Source organism: Callionymus lyra, chromosome 8, assembly GCF_982586985.1.
Source record: "Callionymus lyra chromosome 8, fCalLyr1.hap1.1, whole genome shotgun sequence".
Classification (NCBI taxonomy): Eukaryota; Metazoa; Chordata; class Actinopteri; order Syngnathiformes; family Callionymidae; genus Callionymus; species Callionymus lyra.
This window is the reverse complement of record NC_141825.1, coordinates 1,880,707-1,896,163: the sequence shown is the minus strand read 5'-3', so window position 1 is coordinate 1,896,163 and position 15,457 is coordinate 1,880,707. Positions and strand designations below refer to the sequence as shown.

Below are 15,457 nucleotides of genomic sequence, written 5' to 3'. Positions count from 1 at the left end.
TCAGCGTGTCCGCGGCTCCACTCGATTCTCCCGCCCCTTTATCAACCTTCTAGGATGCTACGATCCTTAAACTCAGATCTATTAGTTAAACCACAGATCTCTAAATGTAGAAATGGAATCAGGACCTTCAGTTTTCAAGCCCCTCTGCTGTGGAACCAACTAGCGGCTTCAGTGCGAAGGGCAGACTCAGAGCACACGCACACACACACACACACCCATCCACCCTCCGAGCGGGTTGTTAAATTTGTTTTACCGTTTTTTTTTACTTGACAAACCCTAATGGCGCAGTGTATGCACCTTATTTACACACTCCTGGTCTCATGAAAATATAACGTATTCAAGATGGTTTTAACGGTTATGCCATTAATTTGAAAGGTCACACCGGTTTTCACTGCATCTCTGCTCAGACGCTTGACGGTGTCAGTCAGACAGATTGCGAGCTGAAGTCCTTCAACAAGCTCCAAACACTTCCACGCTGTTTACTTTTCTTCCGTCACGCAGTTTCCCGTGGAACTTGGAGAGCTCTCCCGCGGTCTCTGCGCGGCCTCGGCTGGACTCGGGTGGGTGTGTCTGTTCGGCCCAGAAGCTCGCTTCTCGAGAGCCAGAAAGGAGGGAAAAGTTGTAAGATGAGTTTGAAGTGAAAGAGGCTCAGTTCGGTGGAGATATGGCGGTTTGGACCAGAGCTGATAAAAACGGGCAGCTGGACCTTCTGCTGCGGGACCGCTGGATCCGAGTGACCGCCGAGCTCACGAGAGAAACGCTGTCGCTCACGGCCGAGTCGGATGTAACGGGCCAGGGGGGCAACAGTTGGGACTACAACAACTCGTCCTCGGGCCTTCGCAATGGCATGGCGAATGGAAACGAGCCGAGTTCGGGGAACTCTGGACGCTGTCAAGATCAACTTCAGAACCAGAACCACGGGGTCCGGGGTCGCAGCGGCAGCCCGGGACGCGGCGGGGTGAGCAGGGGTCACTACGAAGGCAGCTACGGGCCGAACAGTCCCGGGAAGTACCCGAACAACGGCTCCAACTCGGACTTCGGAAGCCCGGGGTCCAGCTACGGAAGCCCGGGCTCCAGTTTCGGCTCGAGACAAGGAGACCTCCCCGCCAGGTCGGACGGGTCCTCCTCGGAGGCGGTGCGGAAGGTTCGGGTCCTGAAGCAGGAGACCGGCGGGCTGGGGATCAGTATCAAGGGCGGGCGAGAGAACCGGATGCCCATCCTCATCTCCAAGATCTTCCCTGGGCTGGCGGCGGACCAGAGTCGCGCCCTCCGGGTCGGAGACGCCATCCTCTCGGTGAACGGGAACGACCTCCGGGAGGCGACGCACGACCTGGCGGTCCAGGCGCTCAAGAAGGCGGGGAAAGAAGTGACGCTGGAGGGTGAGTGTCCACGCCAGAGCGGGGATTTGACTGCGGCCGAGATTAGAACCGAGCGCGTCTTAGGAGGAGGTGGGCGGTGGTGAGAAAACTTGTCACTTTTCTGTTCATAATGTGCCAACAAACAGAAAAACTGTCTGGTACTGGTACTGGAACATTTACACAATACTCTGCGCTGTCCAGATGTCAGATGTTCGACTCGAGAGATTAGACGAGTAAACACAAGTCAGTTTGACCCGCAGTGACTGAGAGGAAGTGTTGTGCAGGTACTTCCGTGATCTGGTAATGATTTAAAAAGAAGCTACTTTTATGTTCATACATCAGGAGTATGGTTGTTATCTCTCAAAATGTAAATCACAATTGTGAGCATTTTTCAGAAAATGTATTTAATCTCCTTCCAAAGTTGCTATGTTTTATATATTGCTCTTCTTGGGTATGTGGTGTAATTTAATAGATTTAAAAAAATTAAAGTTACTTTTGTGTGTATTGGGTTTTCCAGGAGACAATGCTTTTGGACAAAAAAACAAAAAAGGAATCAGTGCACTGCTGTTAAGGAACTGAATTATAATAAACAACCAGAAAATAACAATATATATTTTTTCAATAACAAAAGGGATAGAGTGACAAACATAATTGTCACCAGACATGCTAAAGTCAGCCTAGCAAGTTGCAAGTCAGATCCAGTTTCATAATAAATGATACATGGCTGCAGCAAAGTGTGCCATTATGAAAAAAAATTATTGAAACTCAAAAATGTATTGCTACTAAATTGTTGTATCCGGGTATGATACTCATTTTTAAAAGTATATACAGTATATAACTAATATGTCGGGCATCAATACAGATAATGCCTCAAATAACAAGAGCTCTAATATTTAGATGTGTGCAGCATACAACCTAGAAAATATTATTTCAATTGTTATTATTTTATTCATTTATTTGCACTCCCTCAGACCTACTAAACTTGTTTTCATAGCTGTAGTTTCTTTTTTAACAGCTGTATTTTATTAGAACGATTTAATGTAGCACTGGTAATTATTAAATGTTGTAAAAACAACATAGCAGTTTTCTTGTTAATCACATATTTATTTTAAATAAGTGGGCCTTTTCCTTATCCTTGTGTAGTATAGAGTTTTACATATTTATGTATTGTTTTTTATTTGAGTCGAAAATTGTAGTAATCTGACAACCCTAGTTGCCTTGCTGGTGATGCTTGTTCTTTTTTCACCAGTGCTGTTTTTGTGGAGTTTTTTTTTCACTAAGAAAACAACAAAAAGCCTTTTCATGGATTTTTAAAATTCTCTTAAAGTCCCTTTGAGAAGTGTGGGCAGTCATGAAGAATCGTTTAGAAAGTGTGGTGGGTACACTGAGCTCTAGCTGGATTTACAACCTCTGTAACAAGCAGATGCTGTAGTAGATGGAATCTTTGTATACATGAGAATACTTCCCCACTAAAGGGTGGACTGGCTGCTTCCACCTTGACCTGGCGAAAAGAAAGAGAAGATATATTTGGAGGGAAGCTGGACTCCTGGGAAGCTTTTACGAATCTATCAACGTCTTCACTGGGTGTTTGGAATTATAATCTGACCAAGTATCACACAGAGTCTGCTTTAATGTGGGATACGAGGACAAATGAAAAGAAACAGTGAGTTGGAGGAAGAGAAAGAGAAAGAGAAAGCCCCGGAGGTTTGGAAACTTCAGTTAAATGTGGTGTTTAATGGTGCGGAATAAATGCGGGAGGAATACTGATCAGCTTGCCTTGTTGTAACTGATCAATTTGTGACTCACTTTCACTCTTTAGTCGGTCTCAATAATGTTTTTAGGCAACCCCAAAGTGTATCGACCCTCTGGTTTCAGTGTCACTACCTTTTAAAATGGAGTTTCTCAACTGGTCTGACTTCAGGACCCTCGAATGAACCAAGAACCCAAGAAAAAGAAAATCTGAAGACAAACTTGACCAGTTGCTGAATCACCAGAAACTGCTTTTAACTGACGGAGGTGTTGTCTCCTGCACAACTCTGGACTTCACTCTGGCTCGCATCAAACTTGCGACCCTGTTCTGAGGAATGTGTCATCCAGCCGTCACTCTTGAAAAGCTGCTGGCCTGTGTTGTTTGTGGACCGGCTCTAGCTGCCAGTGTTGTGTGGCCACAACATGGTCACACTTTTGAGACCGCTTTGCCATGTACACAACACATAACCCCCCAGGCAATCGCACAATTAGCCACGGGGGCATACATTCCTTACTTCCATCATCATCTGCGGATTTAGGGCAAAGGTCAGCAGCAAGGCCTCTGAATCCTTTCTGCTGTGTCAAGCTTTGAGAACTACATATCAAGGATCCCGCTAGCATAAAACACTGCTGTCCAGTCCTTAAAAGGCCTAACAGGACCCAGAAAGGTCCATGGTCCAGCAGCAGCAAGACAGGAAGACATTTCTAATCTCAGAGCGGGATGATCAACATGATTATTTTGGTCCCTAATCTGCTTATCCTTTGTGTAAAGTTGACATATTTGGAGGTATTACTGCACGACAGAAATCACACAGACCAGGCAAGCAGCAAATTATGTTGTTGAGTTCTGTCACTCATACCTGGACCAGGATCACAATTCCTGTCCATGTTTGTTGACAAATATATAGGACAAATGAATCGGTGTGTGTATTTAATAAAACCAACAGATTATTTAGAATACATTCTCCAAAGGACACATGCAGCTTGCTGACTTCTGTGTGTCGCTTCATGTATTATTTTGATTGATAAGACAGAAGTTAAAATCATTCGTTCATATGTCTCCCAAAAACACTGATTGTGTAGCTGGTTGGAAGTAGTGTGCAGCTGTCAACTATTTTGGTAATTACCTAGTATTCTGTTACTGTTATTACTTAAATGTAATATCAAACGGTATCTTAAAGACACACTCCTTTATTTCAAATATAAGGAAGACATTTACTGTTTTATTGGATGATAATTTACCCAAACCATTAAATTTAACTTTAACTGAGAAAATACAGAGAGATAGAAGAGGAGAGTATAGAGTAGAAGATTCCATGGAGGTGCTGGAGAGAACTCTGGATCCGTTGACGTGGTGCAGATGCTGGATCCAGCAGAAGCTTTGGAAGTAGAGAAGAATAGGAGAAGAAGTGGGTTTAAACTGCACAGGTGATGAATATAATGCAGAAAAAGAAGGATTTACAGAGAGAGAGCTTGGTGTCTAAAACTCCTCCAACAATCTAAGCCTATAGCAGCTAAGAACAACAAAAAGGGCTGGTTAAGACCCCGAGTCAGTCCTAACTATAGGCTTTATCCAAAAGTAAAGTTTTAAGATTACCCTTAAACATAAAGAGGTTGTCTGCCCTCTGGATTAAGGCTGGTAGTTGGTTCCACAGCAGAGAGGCTTGAAACTGAAGGACCTGGCTCCATATCTACATTTGGAGATTTGTGGTATGAGTTTAAGGTACGTAGTATCCTAGAAGGTTGACGAGTTTGGATTAGATCTTTGATGTATGTTGGTGGTAGACCATGTAAAGGTTTTGAAAGGTAAATTCTCATTTCAGTTAAAGTGAAAAAGAGGATCTGATCCATAGATTATCTAGACTTTTTCTTACTTTCAGAGCTATTCATGGTCAGGCTCCTCCTTACATCAGTGATCTGATCCAGCCTTACACCCCAGCTCGGGCTCTTAGGTCTGTGGATCAGAATCTACTGATGGTTCCTCGCACACGGTTCAGGACCAGAGGAGCTAAGCTCTGGAATGATCATACTCTATTTCTGCGCTTGATGGATCTACTGACTCCTTCATGAAACATCTCAAGACATTTTTATTTGTGCATGCAGACCTTGATTCTCTGAGACGCCTGTGTTTGTCTTATGTGTCTTAAACTTTTATAGTATATATTTTATTGGGTATTGTTTTGATTGTTTAAGCGCTTTGTGACCCTGGTCTGGAAAAGCGCTCTACAAATATAAATTACTTACTTACTTACTTAGACTACTAGGATTTAGTTAGTAGAATCTTTTTGTTTGAAAGAAAATGTAGAGGACGGAGAAATGTGCGAGGACTGTGAGCCAGACCAATGGGGGATTTTTCTGGACAGTTTTGGTTGTACAAATGGAACTGCGGTCGAACTTGGCGCTCAGTAAAATGTTATTTTGGCAGTGCTATTAGGCGATGACCTTGTGGCTGCTCAAAGATTATCCTAACTGTCTCTGGCACACACAGAGCCTCAGTGGAGAATGTGATGAGTTAGACTTCCTTCCCGACTCAAGGGTGAGATCAAAACCATTGCACCAAAATCTTAGTCTTGTGTGGAGTATGGAGAGGGAGATGTCCTGAAAAATCAGATTTTACTTCTTAGTTTCACTTTTTCTTTCTTAGCAAACATGTATCAGGAAACTGTTCATCTTCACTTCCTCTTTTTTACAGTCGTGTTGAGGTGACCTGGACACTAATGGTTCATCTCTTTTACTTGGTTAACTGTCCGTAGGCATAAATGATTATCTGTCTATATGTGTACTTTGAAGAGCTGGTTTCTTTTCCATGTTGTTTGCAACGCTCTCCCCTAAATAGCTGGGACACATTTCCTGTGTCTAAATACAACAGTATGGTTTTGCAAGACAAATGCTGACACATCCTGCTGATCACAAACAAATTCCATGGAGAGATCATCTTTGATGTCCACTCTAAATTCAAATTCTTTGCAAAAAAACATTTTGTGAACCATGACCCTAAATAATTGACTTGGCGTCTAAAATACGGATGTGTCGTCCAAAAAACTAGAAGCAGTCGACTGTGGAAAACTGTTTCACAATGTCACAGTCACATGTCTCTGAAACATATTTGCTCAACTGGAAGGAGCAAGAAGTCTCACCCGACTTGTTCAGAAAGGATTCGGATCTTGTTGGAACAGACGTGAATCGAGCCACTTGGCTTGTTGCCTCGGCATGCACAGAAGCTCCACCCTTCGCTTGCACGTCATCGTCATGTACTCACAAGCCTGAGGTCCGTTTCTGAACATCTTGGATAAATCTGCAGAGCTTTGGTTTATGTTAGAGTAGCACACACACTCGAGCATGACCTCACCTCGCTGAAAGCTTCATCTCAGGTTTCAGTGAAGCTGTTCAGTAGTTTGAGGATGGAAGATACAAAGACTGGATGTTGTTGTGAACAGAACTAAAGTGAAGACCTTGTACTTTTTTATTAATGAAATAGCCAGACCTTGCCAGAAAAGAGACTGCTAGCAGAACATTATATTGTTTTTTAAACACACACCTAATGAAGGGCACAACAGATGCAAAGAGAATTCCCATCAGCCATATGTTTGAACTACTATGGTTCAGATGAATACTTCAGTAAAAGGAGTAAACCCACTGAAATGACACTAAAACTCCAAGAATACTCCAGAGAATTATACATTTCTTCAAAGATAATGAACTGCACTCACAGCACATAAAAACCTATAAATGATATCATGACACACATTGTGTGGGCATTACACTTAAAAATCCATGAATGACCATATGACCTAGAAATGGCTACATAAATTATCTTACAATATAAAGGCAGCAACATGTATCAATAATAAATAAACTAACAAAAATATGAAACTGTTCTTCCTTTTACTGCTATAATAAAATAAAATTCTGATTATCTAAAACTGGTTTGATCACAGTTATAGATTGTTAGATTATAGCTGTAAATTGTTGGATTACAGTGAAAACTGTTTGAACACAGATGAAACTGTTTGCTTTCAGTTTATAATTTAATTGATTTCAGCTCAAAAAGTTTAATTGTAGTTGAAAATGTAACAATTATACGTAAAGGGTTTATACAACAACGTCTCTGACTTAAAATGTACAACATATTTACTGAAAATACACATTGAAAATACACATTTCTGGACTCTCTGGAGAAGAATGTTGAAGGTGGTTTCACGAAAGTTGGTCCCAAAAGTGCACTTGATAGAAGTCTTATTGTTTCCTCTTTCGTCGATTCTGTTTTGCGACTGTTAGCTAGGCCAAGCGGTTCTCATTCGGTGCAGCCAAAAAACGAATTACAAAAATATAGAAGACTTAAAGAAGATAGACATGTCGTGTCTCACTTCTGTCTTTGTTGTTCCACAGTGAAGTACATCCGCGAGGTCTCGCCGCTCTTCAAGAAGCCATCCCTGGTGGCTGACCTGCCGTGGGACGGCTTCCGGGCCCAGTCTCCCAGCCACAGTGGCAGCGACGACTCAGGCTCTCCAAATCACATCTCGTCTAAAGACAGGAAAGTCATCGGCCTAAAAATGTGCTTCATCAGCAGGAACCTTACCATGCCAGACCTGGAGCACAGGTGATAGTGACACTTTAACACTCAAAAAGTTGAGTCACTTTCTTATTGTCAAAAGATAGAAAAAGGAGGATGGAACTTGGTCATGTGCTAATGGAGGAAAAGAAGCAGGGTGTTCTGTGATCCATCAGATTTCTCTTTTGAGAAACTACTTTAATAAAAGGTCACATGCTAATCAGGAAAAAGTAAGGTTTATGACAAGACATTAAACCACCCTGTCCGAGACACAAAATCTCACCATATCTTTGGGCGTAAAACTACCTATTGACTCAGCAGTCCCAGTTATTTCAGATTTCATTGAAATGTGACTTGATTTATCAACTTGTCCAGACTGCTGGAGCTTCACTCTCCAGACGGCCAGCACACAGTGGTTCTGCGTTGCAAAGACGGCCCCAGCGCCAACTCGTGGTTCACCGCCATCCATACCAACATCGCCGCCCTGCTGCAACAGACCCTTACCCACATCAATTCCTACCTGGGAGCCTCGGTGTCCTCACAGCCGCACCTCAAACACATCGGCTGGATGGCCGAACAGGTATTTGGTGTTGCTGGAAAGTTTTATTTACTAGCTTAAAGTTCAGGTGTAATTGATAATTAGATGCAACAAAGTGGCTAAATAAGAATAATTCCTTTGACAACGTTATATTTAGTTCGTTTCACAGTTTAATTTTCTTGTTGTTTGTTTTTCTTTAGTTTTTTTTTCAGATGAGATTTTCCCTGAAATGAAATTATTTTTCTTTTTGTTCAGAATTTGATGTATGTTTCCACGTAGTTTAAGCCTCAAGTTCGTTTAAATGGAAACTTCAAATCATGGGAAGGAGCAATGTTATTGTTGATCCACTTCTCATGTAATGGCACGTACTTCAGTTCCTTTAAATAATAGATTCATTAAATTGCAATGGCATTATAATCTATAATGCTTAGTGCCTTTAAATTACAAACTCTGCTTTTTTACTTTATATAATAATGTTTTATGTGTGAAGTTTATTTTTCAGTATTTCAAATAAAATGGAGAATAAATATATTTTAGAAGTTGAACCGGCCTGATCTCCATACACATAACATGCTGCATTGCACCACAAGACCATTGCCTTGACTGTCTTTCCCTCCAGGTTCAGCTGGAAGGAGGCAGGCAGCAGCACAGGCCTATCGTCATGGCACTGACAGAAAAGGACATTCTGCTGTTTGAGTCAGTTCCATGGAGCAGAGAGTCATGGACCATGCCGCTGCTCACGCACCCGCTGCTCGCAACAAGGTTGGTGAGGTGCTGTGGGGCAGAAATGTTGCTGGATGGGCTCACTCGTGATTCTGTCAGACTTCAACTGCTCGTCCTTTTCATCCCAGTCGTTTAATCCTGATCTCAAATTTAGTTCCATCCCCTTGTATCTTGACTTGTAGATGACTGTATTTTATTGATGTCTCTCGCTACCATCTCCTGACTCTTTTCAGATTGGTCCACTCTGGCAGTGCTCGAGTTTCTCCAGCGCAGGGATCTGACCTGATGTTTGCCACCCGGACAGGGACAGGGCAAGGCATCGAGTCCCACATCTTTAAGGTGGAAACTCACTGGGACTTGTCGTCGTGGACGCGTGCTCTGGTGCAAGGAGCTCACGCCGCTGCAGAGCTGATCAAAGAAGTTTCCATCGGTGAGTCTAATAAAACACTGAACGCAAGAAAAAGATCACATTAAGTATGATGAGAGAAGTCCCTGTTGCTTTTGAGTATTGGCCGATTTCATTGTGAAGTAAAACTTCTCATGCTTTTAATAACAATCCAAAAATAAAGTGTTTCATGTTTACCAGCATTTTGAGAACAAAAAAATAAGGAAAATAAAAAGGTTACATTTTAATCTCAGTTGTTTCCCTATAGCCTGAAAACAATGTAGCTGGTCTGTGAGGTTGACAAGAGTAAATATAAAAGTTACAATTTGGAACAAAATCCTTGCATCCCTGCAGGTGTCAAGCTTTCAGGTAAACCAAAAAAGTAAGAACTAAATAATAATTGCTAATAACACTTTTGTAGAATAGAAAAGACAAATAAAAGCACTCTCTAAGAGTCTTATCTGCTCCAAAATGGATTTGGTTTTGTGAATGTAAAAAAGAACCACACCTAACAACATGATGTAACAAATCACACACTAAACTAGTCTGAATGTGATTCACAAAAGGTGCGCATTGACGTCTATCCGATGGACCTGAGAGCAGAGAGGTCCTTGTTCATGATCATGGTTTTAAACACAGTTTTAATACAACAAACACTCGATAATCACATTTGTGTTGACAGATACTGAGTTGTGCTGGATTTATTGAATGATGATGACAGTTTTGCCGATTTAAAAGTAAGTTAGTAAAGCGTTTAGCGGTGTTAAGACTAAGCTAAACTTGTTGAATGTATTTTTTGTGTCATCATTGACAAGTTTGTGAAATTTAAATTAAGCGCAGCCTTACTTACGATGAACTCAACATTAACACAATTAACACGTTTGTTTTTTTTGACTTTCATGCAGTCAACTGAAAGTTTCTCTCTTCTCTACAGAGCAGCAAAGTTAACTGTGATTTCTCCTCCAAACATCCGCTCACATCTCAACTGCAGCAGAGCCACTGCTGTGAGCCAATGCTTCACAGTACATCCCTAGTGGAAAGGTGCATGGATGGATGTATGGACAGAGGGAGGAATGCATGGATGGATGGAAAGATACATTGATGGATGGACAGGCTGATGGTTGGATGCATAGATGGACAGACGGATGGATGGATAGGTGGTTGAAGGGCTGGCTGCTGCATGGATGGATGGATGGAAGGATTAATGCATGGACTGAGGGATAAATGCAATGGATGGATGGATGTACAGATGGATCAATTGCTGAATTAATAGATGAATGGATGGACAAAATGATGCATGGATTGATGGATACATGGATGGACAGCCAGGCGGATGGATGGATGGATGGATGGATAGAAAAAATGGAAGTCTGTGTGTTGAAATCCTTTTCAAATAGTAAATTGATTCATTATAAAATGAAATCTGAGTGACTAAGTTTAAGAACATGTGTTTTACACTGAAATATGTGTATCCTTAGATTTTCATTTTTTTAAAGCAACAATCTTTACACTCTGAGACGAACGCTTTTTTATAAGGTCACCAGAACTTCAATTTAGATCATAAGACACAAAACCAACCACTGCTGGCATCTCCATACATAGTCAATCCTTGTGGTATTTAAAAAAGTGTAAAAAAAAAAATGGTTGGCATTCATAACCTCTATCACTTTCTGAAGTTAAACTCCTATTAAATACATGTTTAAAGCTCTTGTGCAGGCCCCATAGAACACGACCGTAATGTAGCCCTGAGTTTGACACGTCCAGTAGAAGCTCAGTCATCTAAAAGCCACTCAGAGTACAACCTCTGCTGTCAGTTAAGGAGGAAGAAAACTGATACATGAGTCAGAAATGAACAGATCCTATTTTTTTCCTATCATTTCACGTCTAACAAATTCCAGATGTTTTGAAATATTTTGAGAAAGTCTTTCCTGACGTCAAACTTGTGCCCCCTCGAATGAAAACTGCAGCTGTGGTGGAGCTGAGTTACTGCTGTAGTTGCACAAAAAGCATCGCTGGAGAGGAGAACTTCACTCTTTCTTACAACAAACCAGACACACAAACACATTCTTGGTTCTGAAGTTACAGTAATACACATGGAAATCATTTCACATTGGATGACCTCATCAACAAAAGGCAAAGCTGGATTTTAGAACACAGCAGCAGAGAAGAAAAGCGTCACTTTTCCTAGTTTGAAAATACATTTATGTTCAGTCACTAGTGTCGACAAAATGTTCAGATATAAATACAGATATCTCAAAGCAAGTGTGAACAAATAGAAGACAAAACATCAATGTTAGATAGTAAAGGGGCGACGTAGATTCCTAAGTGCAAAATCTGAGACAAATTGTGCATTTTGTGTCTCAGAAAGTCACATGTGAGGCTCCTCAGCTAAGACTGAGTTGTGACAAATGCCTGCAGAAACCAGAACATAATCATTTCACGCTCAAAGTGGGAGTTATGTGATGCCACTCGGGCCTCTTGCACTGAAAGTGACCCAAAGTTCATGCCGCTCGTCTCCTGCAGGCTGCACGCTGAACCGACAGGACGTTCGTCTGACGCTGCACTACGAAAAGGGCTTCACTGTGACCCGGGAGCCTGCAGAACCACCTGGGGGCTCCGTTCTCTTCAGATACCCGTACGAGAAGCTGAAAATGTCGGCAGATGATGGGATACGTAACCTTTATTTGGACTTTGGGTCTCCAGAGGGAGAAATGGTACGTGCAGACACACACTCTCGGAGCGTACCCCATGTGACCTGGATGTCATAAAAGCCGGACTCTGACTTTAAGCCCATGACTCTTGGTATATTTAAGGATTACAATAAATACATTTCACTCCTTGCTGAGAGGTGAAATTGAATCTACTTTGTGAATCCCAAAATCATGCGTGGTGACACAGTAGATTAATGGTTTTGAAAGTTCAGCCACTATGAAACTGGCAGTTAGAGTGACTGTAGACTGTGGGAGGATTCACTCTGGTTGAGTAAGGAGGAGCATAAAACTCAGTCTCATCGAAAAGACAAAACAATTTACGTTTATGAATATAATGTTAATGTAACCGGAAGTAAGAGCACTGTAAAAGTGTCACAAGTGACTCTGCCTCACTTGAACTGAATTCTCCATCTGTCATTCAGTCCCTGTCCGTCTGCATTAGCAGTCTGACTTCATCTAATGGCTTTTAAAGTTCAATTAAGTTGTTCGATTCAATTGAAATGCTTGTCGGACTTTCTTTCCAGATCAAATGAGTCAGTCCTGCTTTATCTCTACCTTTTAAATAATTCTCTGTTTGTGTCTCTACATCTACTAAACTCATTCCCTGACGTCTCTCATCCAGGTGTTTGACCTGCACTCGGGTCCTAAGCCAGTGGTCTTCGTCCTCCATTCCTTCCTGTCGGCCAAGCTCACTCGTATGGGTCTCCTAACATGAAGCCCCTGCCACAGTAAGAGGGGTTGAGCGTCTCCTTCCGAAACAAGGGCTGGATATTTTTTTCATTCCTTCCCACTGCTTGTGAATCCTAAAAGTTACAAGTACAAGTCAAGTTTTGACCCAATGCTGACCGTCTGGACCACGTGCCTTTTTATTCTTTATACTCTTTTATTTATACCTGCTAGGCTTATTGCGAAACACTTCCCAATGTGCTGGTGCGACATTCATGAGAAAGAAGTGGAAGGCTCAGCATTATTGTATTCATTCTTTGAAACTGTTGTCATTCACATTTTTAGAAAAGTGTGTTTGTAACAGAACATGTAAGTTTGACAAGGTTCTATCTAAAGGTACAGGACAGACATATATTTGAGTGAAAATATTTGTGATCATTTACTGACTATTCACATTGAGGAACATGTTGTCACCACACTTGATAATGAACACTTTTGAACATTTTAAATGCATTTTCTACACATGTGAAACGAACCAGGGTCATAGGATGGACCTTTACAGCATCTTAGTTAATGTAGGATGTATAATGCAGACATTAGACAGTAATTACACAATCAAAAATGGCCAAAGGTGTTGCAACATAATGCTGTTATTACATGCCAAGCTTTCTCACAAATGTCATCAACAGGATTGGGTGAACAATACTGAAGATGTTATTCATTGTTATAACACAAACAATTTGTGTTTTTACAGTAGTCACATTATGTGTTATAAGATCACATCTACATACATGAGTGTTTCTAACTTCGTATGTTTTGTAAATATGCTTCTATTCAGACTTGATGGTCACTGAATCATCAGCCAACGGTGCCTTCTAGAATCTTTGAGATGTTTCCTTTTAAAAGCTACGACACATGCACAATCCTTTGTATTACACCCCATCTTATTCTTTTCTACTGGATGATCATTCCAATGTTAGTCTGGACCTTTACACGAGAGCTTTATGATGAGCCATGTTCCAAACTGTAAACATGAGTTCAGCGTGACTGTGATCCAATTCAACCTTGAGTTGTGTGTGTGTAAGTAAGCTGACCCATGAGTGGAGCCATTGTGTCGATTTGGACCACAGACAATGAAGCACTTTGTCTGCTCGACCAGCAACTGCAGGTCCGGCTTTTTGTCAACGGATCAGAAACAGAACCGCAGCTGATGTCTCTGCCGCTGAGGCTTCAACTCAACTTTGACTGTCACTGTAGATGAGCGTCATGTCCCCTCTTGAGATTTATTTTAATGCAGTGTATCTTTTTGTGTATTTTTTTGTCAGCAAGCCTACAATGTGTGTGAGCTTGTGTCACACATGTCAATGCCTTTTTTAACACCTTTACAAATATTTGTCTTTACAACACTTCATGTAACACTGTGTGACGTTTACAGGTTGAAATACTGAAGCTAATATAGTGTTGTGTGTGTAACCACACACCGTGATAAATAATTGGGACTCCAAGTTGCCTTCAGTTTGTAGGTTCTACTTTAAACCGAGAGTTAAATGTATTACATATGAGGTCATCTCCAAAATGATGTCTTTATCTATCCAATATTCACAGTTTCTATACACATGGGCTCACTTTTCTAGTGTTTTAGAAAACCTGCAAATGTATGTTAATTTACAAAACTTAACAATGAATAAAGAGAGAATACAAAGGGAAATTATTTTACCAAACTTTTACCCCCAAAATGTATTTTATGTTTATTTCTGTTGAATATTATTATACATCTTAATTTAATATATTCAATTGAAAGAACAGTGATTATTTGTTTATGGTTACGGAACATTTTCTTTTAATTGATTAAGAATTGTCATTTCAAAAGACTTTTTTTTAATAATTCAAGAATATTACCACATAGTTTACACAAAAATGAGTTTGAGTTTGTACAACCTTATGGGGGAATTTGCTTAGAGAGTGAATATTAAAGTGACAGAAACCAAGTGGTGACTTAGCTGAGACTAGAAAAGGGATTTCTAATCGTAAATATAAAAGGTGATCCACTCCCATATGTACATCATGTGTACTTGAGACCCATTTGTAAAATTTATAAAGGCGTCACTGTTGATGCCCTTTCCCTGACACAATGACAAAAACTGCCTAATCCACAGTTTCTGGATGCTCTAACCATATACTTGTGAATGTGCAACACCTCCTTTTTTATGATTCTCACTTTTTGCAAATCTACATTTATATAACGTGGGGTTTAAAACCAAAGGATATTTCTGTGGCAGCTTGCGTCCAACCCAATCGTTAAACTGAAACGTTTATGTGCTGCTGAGAACAATAACTCTTATATGCAAAGTATTCTACACTTTCAGTTACAGTATACCATGTATGATAGCCATGTTAGACTTTCAAGTGTAAATACCTTATAATAAAATCAGCTATTGATATTGTGTGTTTTGTGTCGTCTCTGTCGTTTTATAGTTGAGCCACAATTATTTTTGATTCAATATAAAAATCTTTCAAAGAGATAGCAGTTATGCAACATTAGTTATTACCCTTGTGTTGTTCCCTCTTGGTAGTCAGTTTTCCTCCTACAAGCCAAAAAAGAAATGTACCGTGTATATAACACATCCTTTATATATACTGTAAATGAAGGCAGGGAGAGGGACAAATGAACCATTTTAAAGAATATGTCCACAATCTTTAGTATCACCATCATCACACAGAGCAGTCAGCCACAATATCGTATACATCTTTAGCCATTTCTAACCACATGAAGCA

At 40.7% G+C, this 15,457-nt stretch overlaps 1 protein-coding gene across 1 annotated transcript; it reads left to right on the top strand.

Moving 5' to 3' along the window:
• The first annotated feature begins 420 nt into the window (after nt 1-420).
• sntb2 (syntrophin, beta 2) lies at nt 421-15,123 on the top strand. Its single transcript, XM_087797036.1, has 7 exons — nt 421-1,379; nt 7,497-7,707; nt 8,035-8,239; nt 8,817-8,959; nt 9,154-9,350; nt 11,829-12,019; nt 12,639-15,123. Exons 1-7 carry the CDS (start codon nt 665-667, stop codon nt 12,729-12,731), a joined length of 1,755 nt encoding a protein of 584 aa, XP_087653162.1. The 5' UTR covers nt 421-664; the 3' UTR covers nt 12,732-15,123.
• The last annotated feature ends 334 nt before the right edge of the window (nt 15,124-15,457 follow it).